This window comes from Melanostigma gelatinosum (genome assembly GCF_949748355.1).
Source record: "Melanostigma gelatinosum genome assembly, chromosome: 6".
NCBI classification, from domain to species: domain Eukaryota; kingdom Metazoa; phylum Chordata; class Actinopteri; order Perciformes; family Zoarcidae; genus Melanostigma; species Melanostigma gelatinosum.
Window position 1 is genome coordinate 9,471,047 of NC_136639.1, and position 18,542 is coordinate 9,489,588.

General features: G+C 43.8%; 1 protein-coding gene across 2 annotated transcripts; it reads left to right on the forward strand.

Annotated features, from left to right (window-relative positions):
• The first annotated feature begins 314 nt into the window (after window positions 1-314).
• Window positions 315-18,330, forward strand: msi1b (musashi RNA binding protein 1b). Of its 2 annotated transcripts, none has more exons than XM_079270397.1 (15): window positions 315-436; window positions 726-766; window positions 1,316-1,397; window positions 1,543-1,627; window positions 6,677-6,718; window positions 8,515-8,607; window positions 11,618-11,666; window positions 12,147-12,229; window positions 12,317-12,434; window positions 13,384-13,464; window positions 14,855-14,911; window positions 15,231-15,293; window positions 15,595-15,746; window positions 16,396-16,441; window positions 16,527-18,330. In XM_079270397.1, exons 1-14 carry the CDS (start codon window positions 378-380, stop codon window positions 16,435-16,437), a joined length of 1,047 nt encoding a protein of 348 aa, XP_079126523.1. In that variant the 5' UTR covers window positions 315-377; the 3' UTR covers window positions 16,438-16,441; window positions 16,527-18,330. The 2 variants fall into 2 exon arrangements, with proteins under 2 accessions (XP_079126523.1, XP_079126524.1); XM_079270398.1 differs by having other exon boundaries at window positions 16,532-18,330.
• Window positions 18,331-18,542: the final 212 nt, after the last annotated feature.

Here is an 18,542-nt window from a genome sequence, read left to right on the forward strand (position 1 = left end):
CGCATTTCTCTATACAGAGTTTGCAAGTCGGCCTACTACACGTCCCTGATTTCGACAGCCCGAAGGGTCACTTCTATCTGTACGATGCACCACCAGGGATTTATTTTGGAAGGGTGCAGCGGAAGCGGCGTGGTTGGTAGCTGTGTCCTTGACGCCGGGGCCGCGTGCCTCGGTGGTGGGATGAGAGAGAGAGACAGCGGCGGGATTGACCGACTGGAGGAGGAGGTGGAGTCTGTCCCAGCCTGCATCTGGCCCGCTCCCCTCTCTGTCACCCCGGGCCAAACCCGCCCAGCTCCTCTCTCACTCAATCTGTTCTCCCGCACGGCTCGGCTCGGACACACGCAGCTCTCACCCACAACACACAGCGAGGACCCGGAATGGAGACGGAAGGGAGCCAGACCAGCCTGTCCACCACGGACTCCCCTCACGACCCCTGGTAACGAAAAAAACAACAACTTTTAGGAAACTCTCTTACCGACATATGCTCAGGAACAAACCGGGCATTCTGCAAAGGGGGACTCTGGACTCACACACCTCCACACAGAGAGCCTTCATCTAAAATCAGAAATGATAAACTCTAAAATGATGTCTTGACCTCCACGATTACACTTCTTCATTTAAAACCTCAATACCAAATTTGTCTTACTGTATAATATATAAATATTAATCAACCTGAATCCTCCTTTTATGAATATGCAAAATGTTTTCTCTCTTCTTTTCCACAGCAAAATGTTCATAGGTGGACTCAGCTGGCAAACAACACAAGGTAAATCTGTTTCCACCACTTCCTCTTCCAAAAATGACACCATCTGTCTTTGAAACTCCTGGCATGGATCACATGGAACGAATGGAAACTTATTTTAAAAGCTGTATTTCGTAATACTCCTGCTTGCTTACATTGGATTTGTTTATTTGTTTTCCCTTCTTTGAGTTATGAGTGTAAATCCTGCTCCAGAATGAATGCACCCATTCAGAACTACCATTGAATGAATGAGGGATTCTTTAAAGCTCCTTAAAAATGGGGAAATCAGATTATTCAATTTGTAATAAGATGAGAAATTTTACTTGGAATTATAGTTCATAATAATTGTTCAATAACCTTTCTGAGTCCTGATTACAGGTCATCATTTTATGACTGATTTAATTTAAAAAATGTATGAACTTTGGTGAGGGAAATCTCAGCAGAGTGAAACAGTTAAGACTCTCTTTTGCCAAACTCTTTGCTGATTTGATTCTTAAAAAAAGTTGTAATTTCTTGTTAACCTCTTGATTCATAAATGAACGTGTGTCCTCTCCACCTTGTTTGGTTTCCCAGAGGGTTTGAAGGAGTACTTCTGCAAGTACGGCGAGGTGAAGGAGTGTATGGTGATGCGAGATCCGGTTACTAAGCGCTCGAGGTGAGGGAACTGCGAGGCCGGCTTCTACGCCGGAGCTGAAAGTTTATCTGACCTCTGTGATTCCTCTCTGCTCGTAACATATCATTACATGTCACCATCAGTTTCTGTGTCATTAATACCTTCTCCCCCTCCCTGATGTCTGCAGAGGGTTTGGATTCGTCACCTTTGTTGATCAGCCTGGCGTGGATAAAGTTTTGGCCCAAACCAGGCACGAGTTGGACTCAAAAACAGTGAGTTCTCTGTATTTACTTCCCACCACCGGCTAATCCCATTGCTCAGTGTTTGATTCGTGGATTTTCCAACAATCCGCTAGAGAGGTGTATCATTGCTGCATTTTTAGTACTTCTTACTCAGGGTTCCCCTATGCCGATGTTTTTCTGTGTCCGCTGCCACAGCTCAGATGGAAGCACTTTACATGGTTGAGTCAGTAGTCGACAGTGGAGACACTTTGGAGAATGTGCTCCGTCTTCACTCTTCGGCCAAAACGGCAAGAAAATGTCACCCAGTCTCAATTTCCATAGAAACAAGGGGAACCGGACAGGGGTTGCTCCCACTGCCAACTTTTTTATTTTGGTGTCTAGGAAGAGTGAACCAAAAAACTTTCTGTCTGCTTTTTTCTTTTTCTGTCTCAAGGGGTAGAATTGCCCCCCCCCCCCTCCAAAAAAAAAGTTTCTCAATGAAACCAGCAAATGCAACCTGAAACCATCAAGGTGTGAAAGCAAAAAACAAACTCCTCACAGCTTCCTGTTGATCTCAGGAAAAGTAAAACTGTGGATATAGTGATGAGGAAGCCAGGCCTTTCACCTATGTGAATTGTAACTTAAAATGCATTAATCGCCCGTGTTGAAGTGTGTATGTGTGCGTGTGTGTGTGTGTGTGTGTCTTTTTGTCAGTAATGAATGTGGGTCGGTCTGGGAACAATGTGGCCCGTTGGTCACCATAGGGACCACTGCCCCCGCCTCTCTCCTCTGTGGGAGTGGGGATGGCTGCCGGTTAGTCACTGTATTGAAATGAGGGGAGGCTATTTCTTCTTTCCCCTTTTGTGCTCTGAGCGATGCACCTTCTCAAACCTTTAGAGAATAAGTGGAGGTGCTGAAGAAAGAACTAAGACAAAAAGAAGGGGAAAAAACCAAACAGGTTGTTTTTGCTGTAGAAAGTTACAAGGAAATGTTTGTTGTGATGAATCCAAAATTAGGAAGGGTGCAATCAAACTGAATTTCGTTTCCCCCAGTGCCCTACTGCTATAGTGTCACTTGCAGGCACAACAGCTATGACAAGTAGAGGCATCATGGTTGGACGCCACCAACTCGCCATGGGGTTTGTTGCCATAGTAACCCCCCCCCCCTCCCCGCCACAGTTGAAGAATGGTTCTGTCACAGAAGAAAAGAAAAAGGAAGACGGCATAAGCGGTCACAGATATTGGCGGTCATGATACTGCCGGTTTATCCTCACGTCGCCTCTCCTGATAAACGACTTATTAAGTTTATTTATGGAAGAGGCCGGCGGTGATGATTCCCTCCTTTTTTAATTTTAATTTCTCCTCTTAACTTCCGCGTGCGTTAGCCGTGCGTAGCCTCATGGGCCGCGGCAGGGCCCCTTGTGGCCCGGCAGTCGGGTGTGTCGGTGGCGTTCGGGTGGGGGCTGTGTGGCAGCCTCAGAGAATGTGTGTTTGGCGTGGAGAGGGCTCAGTGATCAGCCACAGGGGTTGGATGGTGAGTAGAGTAGGCCTTTTTAGACTGCTCACCCTGCCCCCCCCCCCCTCTACCTCTCTCTCCCATGCTAACAGGTTATCCTGTTAGAGAGGGGAGAGAAAAGTTCTCCAGTGGCAACAGAAAGAATGTGCCATACTGTGACCGGCTGAACCGCTCCGGCACTGGAATTAACAGAGCTTTGCACAGCCCAGAGTCTGAAGAGCAAATACAGTGCTGCAGAGGAATTTATTGGTACTTATTGTGTTGAAGGACAGATGCAGCCCGGTTTTGACCACTTTAGGAAGGCAGGTTTTCCACTGTGATTTATGTTACTGCTGCTCTGCTAGCTGCCCCTCTGGATGCCCTCCCAGCTTCCTGCTATCCGTAAAGTTAGTGACGGCCGATGCAAACTGCACCTTTTGTGGGACAAAGTTTCCATTCAATTGCAGCTCCAAGGTGCACAGCGGAGAGGTTTACAACAACGTCACAGAGCTCTTTGCAGAGTTGCGTCAGGCATATGTGTGTGTGTGTGTGTGTGTGTGTGTGTGTGGCCCCCGTTAACCATTTCCATGCTGACCTGCTGGGCAGGATAACTCCATATGTGACTAGTATGGCTCTCCTAACTAATAGGATTGGAGTCAACAAGCTTGAGTTGTTCCTCAGAGATGTTGAGCGCTGCCCAATCGGCATGTTGCGTTAAGTGTGTTCCCAGCTCAGGCTGTGACAGGCAGCGCGCTCGACTAACTGTTGCACAGCCGGGATGTAGTTGGTCAAAGGGGATTGCCCTGATTTCATAAACCTCTCTTGGAATTACATTCAGCTTCATCCCTGTTATCTTGTTGTGAGTGTGGAGAGGTTGTGCCTCTTCCCAAACAACGCCTCTGACATCTTCACGTCTCTCTGTAGAAGAAAGTTAAAGACTCCCTCTAGCCATGTTACATGACGTATGTTGTGGATTCATAATTTGTGTCTGGTTTTTTTTCCACAAAAAATAAGTTAAATTACCTCAATAAAAATTCTCGATACTCATTCTCCCTCAATGAAAATTTTTAGATGTACAAATATTTTTCTGCTACATCACAAAGATCTCAGCGCACGATAGTTTCAGGTTTCCACACTCGTGTAATTTGCATACTGGGCCACGATTGGCTGTCATACAAGTTGTGACAAATCATGTTTGTACGTAAACTTCTTAAAGTCAGAGTTTAGGTAAGTACAACGAGACATCCTCCCTCATCCGATGACTGTCAAACTCTGCACAGTGAAGCTCAAACATCCTGCCCAATTAACAACAAGCAAAACACATTTTTGTTGAGCGGAGGGGGATTTTATATACATCTCATGACTTTGCTATGATCAACTTTTTTTCCCCCTCCACGAAAACAAACCGATTTCAGCCACTTTTTGTCTTTTAATGTCCACTATTTCCTCCCCACGGATGTGCTGTGTGCTGCCATTTGTTTGATTTTGTTTGTTTGTGTGTGTCTGTTTGTTTTTGAATGTGCACAGGAGTGTTGGACATCAGGAGGGTTGGTGACCGGAGGTGACTATCAGAGTAGTCTAGCCACCATAGAAACTAAACAGTAGACTCTGCATCTGATCCTCCAGTCTTAGCTTATAGTCGTCTCACTCTGCTGTCTAGAACAAAAGAGAAAAAGAAGAAAAAACATACGGTGATGTCAACTCTTACTCAAGTAGAAACAACACTGTCACCCTGACTCTGGTAAACGCATGTTGTTTGCCATAGAGGCTCTAGCTGTCTACTGTAGTTCAACTCTACCCTCTCGGACTAATCTTAGCGCTGTACTGTCTCACCATCTGTTAGTGTAACAGCAGTACAGTGTGGAGTAGTCTAGTTGTTCTCTAGCTCTGTTAGACCAGTATAGACTAATATAGAGGTCTCAAATTCCAATTTTACAGCCTGTCTATGATTGCATCCTCGTGGCATGGTGTGGTTCTCGCTCCAATCTTAACAGTGGTGACATTCAGTGGGCTCGACCATATATTTTGTGTACATTTCTATTGTTTGTGTTTGTAGTTGTAGTGTAGAGATTAATATCAAAAAAAGGCCTAGCTGGTGCTTCTTCCTGGGTGTAAACGTAAGGAGCAGGAGGGCAGAGGACGATCGGCATCACCTAAAAGCGTGCAGGAGGATGAATGGTCGCTGTTGTTGTCATCGCTTCCGTCCAAAGCCGACGGGAGACAAAAACAAACAAACACACAAACAAACACAAACAAACAAAATTGGGTGGATCTCGCCGTCAGTGTGGTTTGAGTGACGGCTCCCTTTTCTCTGTCCCCGTCTTCCTCTCCCTCCTCGGTCCGCTCACTCTCTTTCGGACGCGCTTGTCCTCCCCCTCGGGCTCTCCTCGCCCGAGGTGAGGCGTGTTTGTGATTGTAGTGCCCGTGTGAGATTCCAGGAGATCACATGTCACATGATGGTGATGAGAGAGGCAGGAGTTCACAGGACATTTCCAGGCATTCCACCTGAGCACAGCTGCACACACACACACACATGTACAATTCTTACATCGTCACATACTGGAATATAAACACAGGCAAGCATACATACAAAAAAAAAACGTGGGATAAAAGCACATTCACGTTGCACGTAGATGCACAAACACTGAAGGTTGTATCCTTGTTTTTATGCTAATATGAATGTGTGTGATCGTATTTCAGATGAAACATCACAAACAGATGTACAGTAAGTTCTATGAAGATAGGATGTTTTAAATGGTTGTAGCAAAAACAATTACACTTACAGCCAAGGTAGTTCTGCTGTTCCTTGCCCAGGTTTTGGGTATCTGTCATTTCGATTTTCTTTCCATGAACAATGTTGCAGTTACTTTGGATAAATCTCAGACCTCACTGTGACCAGTTTTCATTCGAACTACTTTCTACCAAATGAACAGCTCCCATAAGAACTATTGGCAGCATGTGTTGTGTGTCATCAAGAGTAAAAGCAACATTGTTTCTGTAAAGAGACGTTACATTTGTAAAGGCTAATCTCTCAACCTGGGTCAAACCATCTGCAACTGAATACCACGAGAGGAAAGCAGATTTTTTTTTTTAATGTCATTTCTGTGAACCAACCTTCAGTGGAAATTATTCAAATGTATTATCGCTTCCTGCATCTTAAATATATTCTCCTTTATCCGTCATCTACTGCTACATCGATGTCAACGTACACCAGGACATAGTCAGCACCTGGTCTACTGGCTGAAGCAGGTTATAATGAGAAAACATCACTGATGGGTGTTGAGTTGAGAACATACTGTTCATTTGATGTCAACTTCATCACAACTTTCCTTCACAATTATAAATGGTGTCATTCTGTTTTCCAGCGCAGTGAGGCCCGAGAATGATGATCCTTAAAAAGACAGGTGTCTTTACCGTCACTGCTTTGATTTAGGATTGGTGAATCCATGGAATAATAACATGGATTTGTTGCACCTTTATCGTTAAAGAATGAAAGATGAGGCTGTGACGTCTGAGAGCACCAAAGGAAGGCGACAGGTTGCTGTGTCATCCGTGTCGTGGCACAACACTAACCGTTCCTCTCTCTTTCTGTATTCTCTCCCGCAGATCGACCCTAAGGTGGCGTTCCCTCGCAGAGCTCAGCCCAAGGTGAGTCAAAGCGTCTCCCTGTGTTGGTTTCACGTGCATTGTTTGCAGTGGGCGAGTGTGTGCCTCTTAGCGTCGCTAATGCCTCGTAATCTGATGAACACGAGCAGCGCTGACGTCACTGAACTGTTACGTGATCATGTGTTAACAACAAAAGTTGACAACTTTAAAGACGCTCATTGTTGTCAAACTCGCCTAAACGTCGGTATTGTGTTTCAAGTACGCTGTGTCCTGATCTTAGCCAGTTTGTCTCTTTCATGAACAACAACATGGTGAGGAATAGAAAGGATACCTGAGTGAGGCAAACAGCGTGAAGGAATACTGGTACTGTAGCCGCTGCAATATATCGATAGAATATCGATATATTGTGGAGTTAGGCTAGGGATCGTCTTGGATTTTGAATATTGTAATATGTAAATATTTTTCAAAAGCACCAATCGTCAACCTTTCAACCCATCGTCGCAATATCGATAATAAGGTATTTGGCCAAAAATATTGACAAAAATATTGACAAATTCACAAAATGAACACAACAAATACAAACAAATACCAAGTGAAGCACACAGTGCCGAAATAAATGTAGTAACTTGCAAAATATTTGTATTTTACTTTGAAATTTGTAGTAATGTTGTAATATCCCAGTGTGGCTTACATTAATACAAAGCTTGACTCATATGCCATACAAAACTGGTTCTTGTCTCTTGTATGCTCAATACATTCCACTGTATATTGTTTAGTGTTATTAAATTCCAATGGATGTCAGGCACACGTCCAGTTGATGCGTGTAAATCCAACAGACAACCTGCTTCCTTGTGTCTGATTCCTCTCTATATTTTAAGAAACTTGCATCCCCTCCCAGTGGACTAACAACAATATATGTTACATTTAGATGAAGTGTCAAAGCATATGTAACCTGTGCCGTGAGATGCTGCTCGTCTTGCTCTTTGTGTGTCTGACTGAGCAAGCTCATTTTGCTGTGAAAGAAAATTAAAGTGACGCAAAAGATGCAAAATAATTAAAGTGTAAACCCAGGATTTGCTCTGTGTCCGTCACAGGAAACACTGCTTTTTATTCAAAGATTGTGTGTAATGTAAGACAGCCAACGTCACACAAGAAACCGACGTACGGGAGAGTTTTTTGTTATCCTGTTTGGGCCTCAAGTGAAAGTGTTAAACCGTCCCCAAAACAGTGTTTAGTAATGACCCCCACAAAGCTAAATGATGTCATGGAATATCATCATTAATGTGTTTGTATTAAACATAAATAAGGTCGCTCAGAGAAAAGTTTCATGATTATTTTAAAGCCTCCTTAGATCGAGCTGTATATTGTACACTACACAGATAAATGAATAGTTGTAAAACACTTTTCATTTAATTGCTCAAACAATACATTACCGGGTACATTACTTTTTTTGTGTCAATGCTCAATTTGCTCAAGTTTCTATTTGATTTTCGCAAGTTTAAGTTCCACCGAAAGAAAGTTTTCTGCTATTTCTCATCTATCTGAGCTTTTAATGAGAGGATAATGAATATTGTTTTTGCACTTGATTTTAGTAATGTAGTAACAATTACAGTAACAGGACAAATCAATCCTGGTGTGTAACTGAGTAATGTACATTTGAAGCTAATAATGCAATTGATTTATTTTAAAGTAGAGTGGCCTAGAATTGTATTGTTGACAAAAAGTAATTTTAAGCCTTATCTTACTAGATATATATTATATAATAAGAAATGTACAAGATGATAACAGACAGTCCGAAGAAAGAAATGTGTTCATCTGTGCCTTTCCTCTTCTTACAGTTAGTGACTCGAACCAAGAAGATCTTTGTGGGAGGCCTGTCAGTGAACACAACCATCGAGGACGTGAAACAGTACTTTGACCAGTTTGGGAAGGTGAGAGAGTGTTAAAGTTGTTGGGATGTCACACTGTGGTGGAAATGTTTGACAGAACATCTGCAAAATTGATCAGAATGGAACTAAGGATTACAGTCTCGTTGGTATTTGTGCAGAAACAAATCAACAGTTTATGGAACACGTAGTACAACATCCCACCAGCTCTGCCGAGTCTGATTCACCGCAAATTCGCTGAGAAAAACTTCACTTGGAGTCGAGCGACCGCCTTGAAGTGAAGGGGTTACTGCGAGGAGGAGGAGGAGGAGGAGGAGGGCGAGAAAGGAGGGAGAGAAAACGCTTGCAGAGGGTAGGAAGGGAAAGAATAACGAGGCCGAGAGGCTCCGGGAGCAGCAGGCGAAGTTAGGGGGACTTGAAGAGGGAGCGGAGAGAGGGGGGGGGGGGTTTGTGGTGAGTGTGTGGTGATGGTGAGGAAGGAGGAGGGATTATCAGAATCTGAATTAATCTGATGTAACAGCTGCTCCTACCCACAACCCCCTCCTGGCCCGTTACCGTGGTGACCTGGCTTGCCCATTGTCCCCAAGTAATTCTGTGGGTAAGGGGGTTTTGTTCTGATGGAGGAGGGACGAGGTGGTGTTTGGGGGTGTTAGCATGAGTGTGCGTGAGTTGGGCGGGGGTCAACTCTGTAGTTTAGTACCAATAAATTTAAGTCGACCGAATGCTCAAAGACCTGCCTTCGTCAAGCCTTCATTTACGCATTTGTTTGTGTGTTTTTTAATATTTCTTTATGAAGTTTTGTCCAAGTTCTTGGATATTCCGAGGGCTCTGACAGAAGTGAGGCAGAGAATAGATGATGGGCTGACAAAGACCCCGACAAGAGAAGAGGGAGGGTCTGATTGAGAGAGGTTTGCGGAGGCGTAAGAGAGGGAACTGGGGCAAAGTTGGTGTTTTAGGGGGGGTTACGGGGGCCATTATGCCTCTGTACAAAGCTAGACAAATATTTTGTTAGTTTGTCCAGAAGTTATCTGCATGCTGGAAGTTTCTGGACTGTTTACACTCCTAAATGGGTATTGTAATGGGAAACTGGCCATCAATAATCAGTGTGTCATGTGACATTTGGTTGATTTTGTGCAAAACCAATTAAACAAAACAAAACAAAAAATCATATAAACTTTTTACAGCAAAGCGCAAATCTGCACCTCGAGCTCTTAGAACTTTTCAAAGTCAAACATGCGAAGACTCCGTTTTAGCCACTGCGTTTCCGACTGCGCGGCACTTTATTTTCAGTGCCAAAGGTTTGGCCTCGAGTTTCCCCGTGCTCCCTCCTCAATCATAACGTCTAGATGAATTTTGCCGAGAGAGATATCGAGGGGATGGATGGTGAAATGTAGGCTCCAGCCATCCATGGAAGTTCCTGATTAGACTGCCTCACTGGACCTTTTGTGTCCCGTCCTGGTGAGGACAAAGGAGCGCGGAGAGGGATGGGCAGGGGACAACAGGGAAGATGAGAGGAGGGAAAAAAAAAAAGGATAAGAGGGAATATTGTCCGGCGGTACGCCATTAAAATATGCAGCGTTTAAAACATCAAGCAATGATGTGCAATTGACTCAGTGTGCGGTGTTGAACAGGAACTGCAGGCGTTGTTGTGGTGTTTCGATTGCGTCTCCCAGAGCGCTCGTGTGTCCTTCCCGTGTTCCCGTGTGTTTGACTTCTTAACTCTCGCTCTCTGAACAATTGATTGTTTAAATATGTGTCAATATGAGGAGTTTCTACTGTCAGGCCCTTTTGGATAAAAGTGTCATCTAAATGGCAAAGAATAAAGAGTGTCCTTGCAGAGATAGAGCATTGAACATGTTGCTGGCGTTGAGCAAAATGTCAATCTGGAAGGAAGCAGTGACTTGAGAGGCATCAGAGCAACAGGTCCCCTTTCACACTGACACTCCTCACCTTTGACCTTTCTGTAGGCAAACTGCCCTTAGGGGTCCACACACACACACACACACACACACACTCTCAGTGTGCTGTGTGACTATGACACATTTTTCAGTGGCCTATATCCAGTAAACTTATTATAGACTGAGAGCACAGATTAATTTACCAAATGTGTTATTTGGACCTGTGTGTGCAGACTGGAGTATAAACATTTTATAAGAGAGAAGGGGGGGGGGGGGCAGCAAAAGAGTAGGTCAACTTTGACATTACAAACTCACTCTGTGTGTGTGTGTGTGTAGAATAGACACCTGTGTCTTTGCTCTATAAAGAGAGGCCAGTCCGGAGGGAGAGGTCAAAGGGAGAAGAGGAGGAGGAATTATAGCTGACTGTGCCAACAAACAAAGCCTCCAGGCCTCTTTGTTCTCCCTCTCCTTTTGTCTCTTCTTTCTCCTCCCTTTCCACTCTGACCCAATCTTTTTTTTTTTCTTCCCCTCTCTTACAGGACTCTCTGTGCTCTCTTTCACCATATCTCCACCTGTCGCTATTCCTCTCGCTATCAGCTCTCCCCTCTCATCGAGTCTCCACCTGCCCACAGAATTCACCTTTCTGCTAACCACTGGCTTTCAGTGTTTCTCTCTCTGCAGCCCACTTTGTCTCACTGGCACTCTCCCACTATTCATAAAGCATATTTGATGTTGGCTCGAGCTCTTTCATATGGACTTCTTGTACAGTTGCCATGGGAATGCCAAACTTTGTGGTGGGGGGGGGGGGATTATGGGCTCTCTGTGAGAAGGATTGTGACCGGGGCAGTTTAGCAGCACATATGACTTCCAACTTTTCATGCCACCCATTGTGTCCGCTGGTCTTATACAGCACCAGGGCTTGTTGTGCAGTGTTTCTTCATGTGTTCCTGCCGTTGCCCCCTCTGCCTCCTTTCTGTAACCCGTCACTCGTCTCCCTCCGTCCCTCCTTCCCCCTCCTTTCTGTCCATCTGTTGCTGAGCCTCCCTGCAGAACTTGAGAAGGGCTGAGGTCAGGCAATATGCTGCGTGGCAAGAGAGCGAGAGAGAGGGAGAGAGAGAGCGCCTGCCTAAATAACTGTGTTGTTTGTCTGTCCCCAGGTCGACGATGCCATGCTCATGTTCGACAAGACCACCAACAGACACAGAGGTGAGACAGTCTGACCCATCTCCATGTCCGTTCAATCCCGACATCTCTCCTCGTCTTCGTTGGTTTACTACTCTTCCTCCGGTCCTTCCAGGGTATCTATTGATCACCCTCCACCCCCCACGGACCTCCTTCCTGTGGGCTGAGCTGGAGGAGACGAACTGGGCTAGTCTAATTAGCCAGTCCGTTAATCTGGATCAGGATAAAGTCTCCTTAAGCACCTCCTCCCCACCCTGGGACTGATCGATTTTGACAGCCTACCGGCTTTGCCCGGGCCTTCTGGCCAGGAAGGGAGGGAAGAAAGGATGAGTGCAGAGTAGCAGCATTGAAGGGGGGGGGAAGGGGGGCAAATGTGTTAAGCGGCTATTACAGCACTGATTACTGGAGACTATTAGCTGTGCTGCTGCACAGAAAAGCCTACTGTCTATCTCCCCCGTACTGTGTGAAATGTTCTTACTCATGAACTTGCCTTGTCCTCTCCAGGGTTTGGCTTTGTGACGTTCGAGAACGAGGATGTTGTGGAAAAAGTCTGCGAAATCCACTTCCACGAGATCAACAACAAAATGGTGAGCAGCTCGATTTGTGGAAGACTTCTAGTATCAGCATGTCATGTAGCAGCTAGAAGTAATGATTTGTGTTTTGCATGGAAACAGGTGGAGTGTAAGAAAGCTCAGCCCAAAGAGGTGATGTCCCCCACGGGCTCAGCCAGGGGGCGCTCTCGTGTGATGCCCTATGGAATGGACGCCTTCATGCTGGGCATTGGTATGCTAGGTAAGGTGGTATTGATCAGGACAGGAAGGATGTGGCAGCATACATGAACATGACAATAAGTATTCCTGCGCTAAGACCGCAGCTGTCTGAAAGGTCACATGGTGCCTCATGTGGAGAAAGCTGACCGCTGAACTGGTCGCAACTCTCCACCATGCAGCCTTGATCACTTGAGACCTCAGACTTTAGAAGTGGCGTGAAAAACAAGCCTCCTGCTTCGTCCACACTGTTCACAGCTGTGAATATTAAGTTAGAACCAGTGTTTTTCACTGTGCTTTTATTTACTTTTGGAAATCTCCCTCCGCATTTTACAGTTTTCACCTCAAGCTGACTAGTGCTCCTCATGACGGGTAAACTGAATCTCAGGTGTAAAAATAGTGGAATGGCCCTTTAATAATTCTGATCTCCTTGTTGACTTGAACGTTATACTTTTTATTTACAGCGGTGCCAATCCATTAACAGATCTTAACGGGAGGACCGGTTTGTGCATCTGAAGCTAAACTTACCAACGCTGCCTCCTGCTGTTCAGTCTGAGAACAGCTTTTCTTCTCTCCAGTATCTCATTGCTTTGATTCGACGGTGCAGATTAAAGGATATGCCACCACATGCACACAAAAAATCTAATTAGTTGTGGTATCTTGGGGAGCCCATAATAGATCACATTATTCTCATCCGTCTGAATGTTGTTCTGAGGTCGGTTATACAGGTGTTAGTGTGTTTTGTACAAAAGAAGATCATAGTGTCGTGTGCACTGCTCAGTCCTTAACTTGTGAAGAAATCCAGACCACAGGTGTAGAATATCACCCATCTGCATGTCACAGGCTGTACCGTGTTTTACTGTTAGGGGGCAGCACATCCACACACTTGTTATTTATTTAGTGCATGCGGCCGCTCGATTTTTTAGTGTTTGCAAGGATCCAGATGTTAATTAACAGGGATTTTGTTTCTACAGGTTATCCAGGCTTCCAGACAGCCACCTACACCAGTCGGAGCTATGCTGGCATCACTCCTGGATATACCTACCAGTTCCCTGGTAATCACAGCACACGTCTGCTCCGGATACACGCTGTCAACTGAGAAATCGATACACAGCCATATTTCGTTAGTATTTAGCTAGCAGGTGCAAGTGTTCAGGGTTTCAGCGTTACAGGTGCATTGTGATGGGTGAGACAAAAAAGTAAATATCTTTAGAGTTTGGCTCAGTGGTCACCTGTGATACAATGAAAGCACAAACACTAGAATCATCTTTGTGTCCCTTGTAGAATATACACACTTGATCATTTACTACATTTAGGGACAGAAGGGAATACAAGTTGTGTTGAATGTAGTTAAATATTATTAAATGACTTGCAGCAAAGTCTTCTTGCTGGTTGCTGAAGAATTTTACACAAATAAGATGTTAAAATATATATTGATGTAAGCTACCAGGAAGCATCCATGTTCTGTGTTGGGCCACTGCACATTTAACAGGAGTCTACAGCCATGCCAGCAGCTTTGTGTGGCTGTACTTCGGCTCAGCTGAGCTAAATGCTAACAGTGACAATGCTAACATGCTGTCATTTAGCAGGTAGTATTTACAAGGTTGAAGGTTCACCATCATAGTTTCGCATGACAGCATGCTAACATCTGCTCATCAGCATTCAACACAAAGTACAGTTTATGCTGACAGCAGGGATTTAGTCATGAACCAAAGTATTGGAAGAATTTGAATTATCAGCTGATGATGGCACGAGAGGAAGAGTCATAGATCTTATCCTCTAGAGATCTTATATACTGTATATATATGCAGCAAATATCACAGCAGTCGATCTAATAGTTGCAGCACAGCTGAATAGGTCTGAAATGCCTGAGCAGCAGGTGAACACGTTTCAATGAACGGATAGTTTTGGTGTAAATACTCCTCTCACCTGATAAATTAACTTTAACCAGTACTGTGTGTTGTTGACCAGACAGTAGACACACTGTCACAAATACAAACATGTTTCCATAGAAGCACGTGAAACACTGTGAGTGTAAATGGCTGCTTGTAAATATCAGGGAGTGGAACCTTGTGTTTGTGCGTATGGCAGTGTATTTCACTGGAGTGTATGAAGCTAATCGAGGGGTTGCTCCCACAATTAGATGTTTTGCATATTTATGAAATCAAAGCTCACTCTCGGATTGAAATTATTGTAACATTTGCTGTAATTTTTTGCTATTTTATACAGATTTTAATACCACTATATTGAAAGCATTCGTCCATCCTTTAACTCCTGTTTGCATCCCTCAAACCTTGTGTGTTAGAATATGTGCTCTCCATACCTCCTGTCGTCCCCTCAGAGGGGTTTCCCTGCGTGTGCGTGTGTGTGTGTGTGTGTGTGTGTTTTCCCTGGTGGAGATGGTGGTGTGTGTGTCTCAACAGCACTCTGATGTTTCTGTTTTAGAGTTCCACTTAGAGAGGACTCCCCTTCTGACTTCACCCCACCCCCCTGAGCTCACAGGTCAGTCAGTCACTCCTCTGGACTTTACAAGCAGCATGTTGTCAGCCTGCTCCACTCTTTGGTTTGCATGTTTGTGTTTGTCAGTCCTCCTCGGTCTCTTTCTTTAGGCAGGCTCGCTGACAGTAATGAGGACGTTTTCAATTTAAAGGCTCCCTGCAGTGACTTCATCAACCCGTCTGTCGTTGTTTCGTTTTTACTTCTATGTCTGTGTATTCACAAGGCTTCATTGAAATGATCAGAAAGTTCCTGGGGTCACTGGAGAGAGACTTTACATTGTTATTAGTTTATTTCTCTGTCTTTGCCTCTCTTGTCTCTTTAGCCATTCCTCTGACTGCATATGGACCCATGGCAGCAGCAGCGGCAGCAGCAGCAGTAGTTCGAGGTATGAACATTGAAAAGGTTTTTTTCTGGGACCAGCTTCACAATATACAGAACTCAGAATCAGAAACAGTTTTATTTCGAAGTAGGTTTGCACATATAAGGAATTTGTCTCAAAGCAAAAGTCAAGAGGAAATAGAAAAGAAATATAAGAAATTCGTTAAAAAGAGTGTGAAGCAAAAAAGTAAAATCACTGTGAGCTAATTGTTATTATGAAAATATTGATGAAAGACACTTTAAAAAAAAGTGGGCTCAATATGTTCTTTCACGTGTAAAGAAATGTATTGTTTTTATTTTGCTTCTAGGCTCCAACCAGTCTCGCTCAGGATTTTTAAGTACGAGCAGCCCGGGGCCGATGGCGGACCTTTATGGGACGGCCAGTCAGGAGTCGGCTGTCAGCAGTTACCTCAGTGCTGCAAGCCCCTCCCCAAGCTCTGGATTCAGCCACAGTTTGGGGGTAAGATATCCTCTCTACTGATTCATTTATCATTTCAGGAATATTCAGTTCTGTGTTGGACTAGTTTCTGTCCTCATTCCTGATCGTAACATAAAGCTTGAGGTCATCTTTTTCATTGAAATTGGGAAATACACTTGTTCCCTTTCTTGCCGAGAGTTAGCTGAGAAGACTGATACCACTATGATGTCTGTCCATAAATGTGAACCTGTATCCAACAGCTGGTTAGCTTAGCTTAGCATAAAGGCTCGCCTGGCTCAATCCAAAGGTAAAAATCTCTAACTCTCTGCAAGAAAGCAAACAACTCTATTTCCCAACTTGTCAAAGTACTGATGTTGAATCCACTACGCTGTAAATAAAACAGACAGGTCCAGCAACAACATTATTTATTTGAAATGTTTCCAATCACCGCTCTGCTCATCTTTAGCGATACATTTTCCACCATAGAACAATTTTGTGATATTTTTGGAGTTTTGGTGTTTTTGTTTTGTGAGTTGTGGGCCATCATGACTCAGAATATGTGTGCAGTTCTTCTTTCTAACCAAACACTGCAGCAGCTCACTTTTCACCTGATTTGCATCTTCATCCCGAAAGAAGGAATTAAGTCTGAGAGCAACTAGTGAACTTGAAACTTGTATGCCTGCTCCCACAGGGCCCTTTGATCGCCACGGCCTTCACCAACGGCTATCACTGAGACTGTAAGTCATCATCTTGTTCAACCTAACATATAGGACTGTTTCATTTGGACTCACCTGTGAGTAACCCAGGTGCTTTTTGTGTCAGTGCAGAGATGTAGACTGAGAGCTGGAAGGAGTTGAAGCTGCTTTGGAGCTGATCTGGCCTGTCTCTGTCCAGTCCACCTCTCTGGCTGGGGCAGCTGAACCCTCACCCCTCAGCCCTCCTCCACCCTAGTCTCAGCCTGAACCCAGCCCACCCTACTGACGCCTCACTTAACTCCCCCTCCTGAGAAAAACAAAAAAAAGAAGAGAAAGTTCATGAAAGGAGCAAAAACGTTTCTGACTACATGTAATCGCAACACATGAGATGCTGTATTTTTTTGTGTTGTTTTTTTTTCTCCGTCGTTATGTTTCACCATGCTGTTTCTTTTCGTGTGTGATGGCTGCGTTGTTTCTTTATCTGTTTTATTGGTTTATTTGACCTCTGAACCTGATCTCTCTGAGATAAGAGGAGACACATCTCCAGGTGAAGCCTGTTTGATGGTCAGGAGCTGTAATTTGTACTGAAAAACTGTATATTTGTCACTAGTTCATACTGAATTTTAACAAAACATTTGTGATTAATACTCTTTCTTGAAAATGTGTCACAAAGTGTATATCTTGGTAGGTTTTTAACAAAACATTGTTACACTAATAATGGGCAGAAGACAAAGGTCATTAGTCACAGTTACGCAATAGGCCGACATGAGCTGTAAAATTTTGTAAAATATTGTAAATATGACTGGTTTCTTGGAGGGGCTCAGCTGATGTTTGTGTGTGGGAGGTGGGAGGCTAATAAGATTGCTTCTTTCATCAGTTGGTATGTGTCGGAAAGCTTGATTGTTACGTATCATAGTTTCACATGGAGGATGTCAAGAACATTTCAGTATGTTTGTCAGTGAACAGTAGACCAGCCACATACTGTATTCCTCACCAGGCATTTTCTACAGAATGTGTCGCTTGATTCTGTTACAGCATTTAAAAACTGCCTCAGAGTTGAAACACTTTGAGTTCAGGGGAAGAGAGGCTGAGTCTGGAACAACACTTTACTTTTGGGGATATGTGGGTGTGAGTTAAAAAAACAAAAACAAAAAACATGCTGAATTCTTACTTTGTCATATTGTTGTTTTAACTGTGATGTTCAACATGCTATGATTGTTTGTGAAGGGAGATGAAGGAGTAGTGTGCAGGAGCAGTCATGCACAGTGAACACTGTTGTGACTGATCTGCTCTGCAGGTTGCGTTGATGTCTGCGTGAGCGTGTCATATGGTTTTATACACATTGGTTTCCAATGTGCCATATGCTGTTTATTTTTTTTGGGGGGGCGGAGGGTACCTCAGTTGCAAATGTGAAATTTTAATCTGACTTTTTTATTATTACATTAACATCTACGTCAAAGTGAGGATGATTGAACCTTTTAGAAAGGTGGCTTTTCCAACAAGAAAGGGGGGGGGGTCTTATTAACTCTTGTTTACCTGTCAACCCCACCCCCCCGCACCCCCAATCCATCACTGGATATCCACTGGAAGTCACAGACTGTAGCAATGTGACAGCTATTTTTAGACCAAAACAATTATGTTCAGAGCTACTAGGACATTGCACTGGCCGATCACGATAAAATGTGTTTTCCTTCGAATGTTAGCTTAAGAACAAAGCACTCTTCATCTACAAAGTACCAGGTTTTACATTTTGATACACTTGCTCACACTGCTGTGGCCTACCAGGGTAGGTCATACTTTGATGCTGTTTTCACTGAAAAATAACAATCTTGTCAACACTGTAACATTTTCAGATTTTCTTTTTCCTGTCATGTTTATTCCTTTGAAAAAAAAACTTTTTAAAATTCCTAATAAATTATTTTAAAACATTCCATATATGTGTACTGTTTTTTTCTTCTTCTTTTGAACGTGAGATTAACAGAAATGCAAATGTGGTGAAAAGAAAAGAATGTGTTTGTCATTTATAAAGCTCAAGCTATGTTTTGGGCATCGTTCTTCATTGGCATTGTGCTGTGTGGTCCTCTGCAGTCAGGATAATCTCAGCTTCGTACAAGGTGAGAGGCTTTCACACATTTTCACTTTA

What these genes read in the sequence shown, in the direction of transcription:
- msi1b (XM_079270397.1), top strand. Translation starts at nt 378, where the DNA reads ATGGAGACGGAAGGGAGCCAGACCAGCCTGTCCACCACGGACTCCCCT. An exon ending in ACTTTGACCAGTTTGGGAAG is followed by an intron (nt 8,608 to 11,617) that starts GTGAGAGAGTGT and finishes GTCTGTCCCCAG; the next exon opens with GTCGACGATGCCATGCTCAT. An exon ending in GCTGGGCATTGGTATGCTAG is followed by an intron (nt 12,435 to 13,383) that starts GTAAGGTGGTAT and finishes TTGTTTCTACAG; the next exon opens with GTTATCCAGGCTTCCAGACA.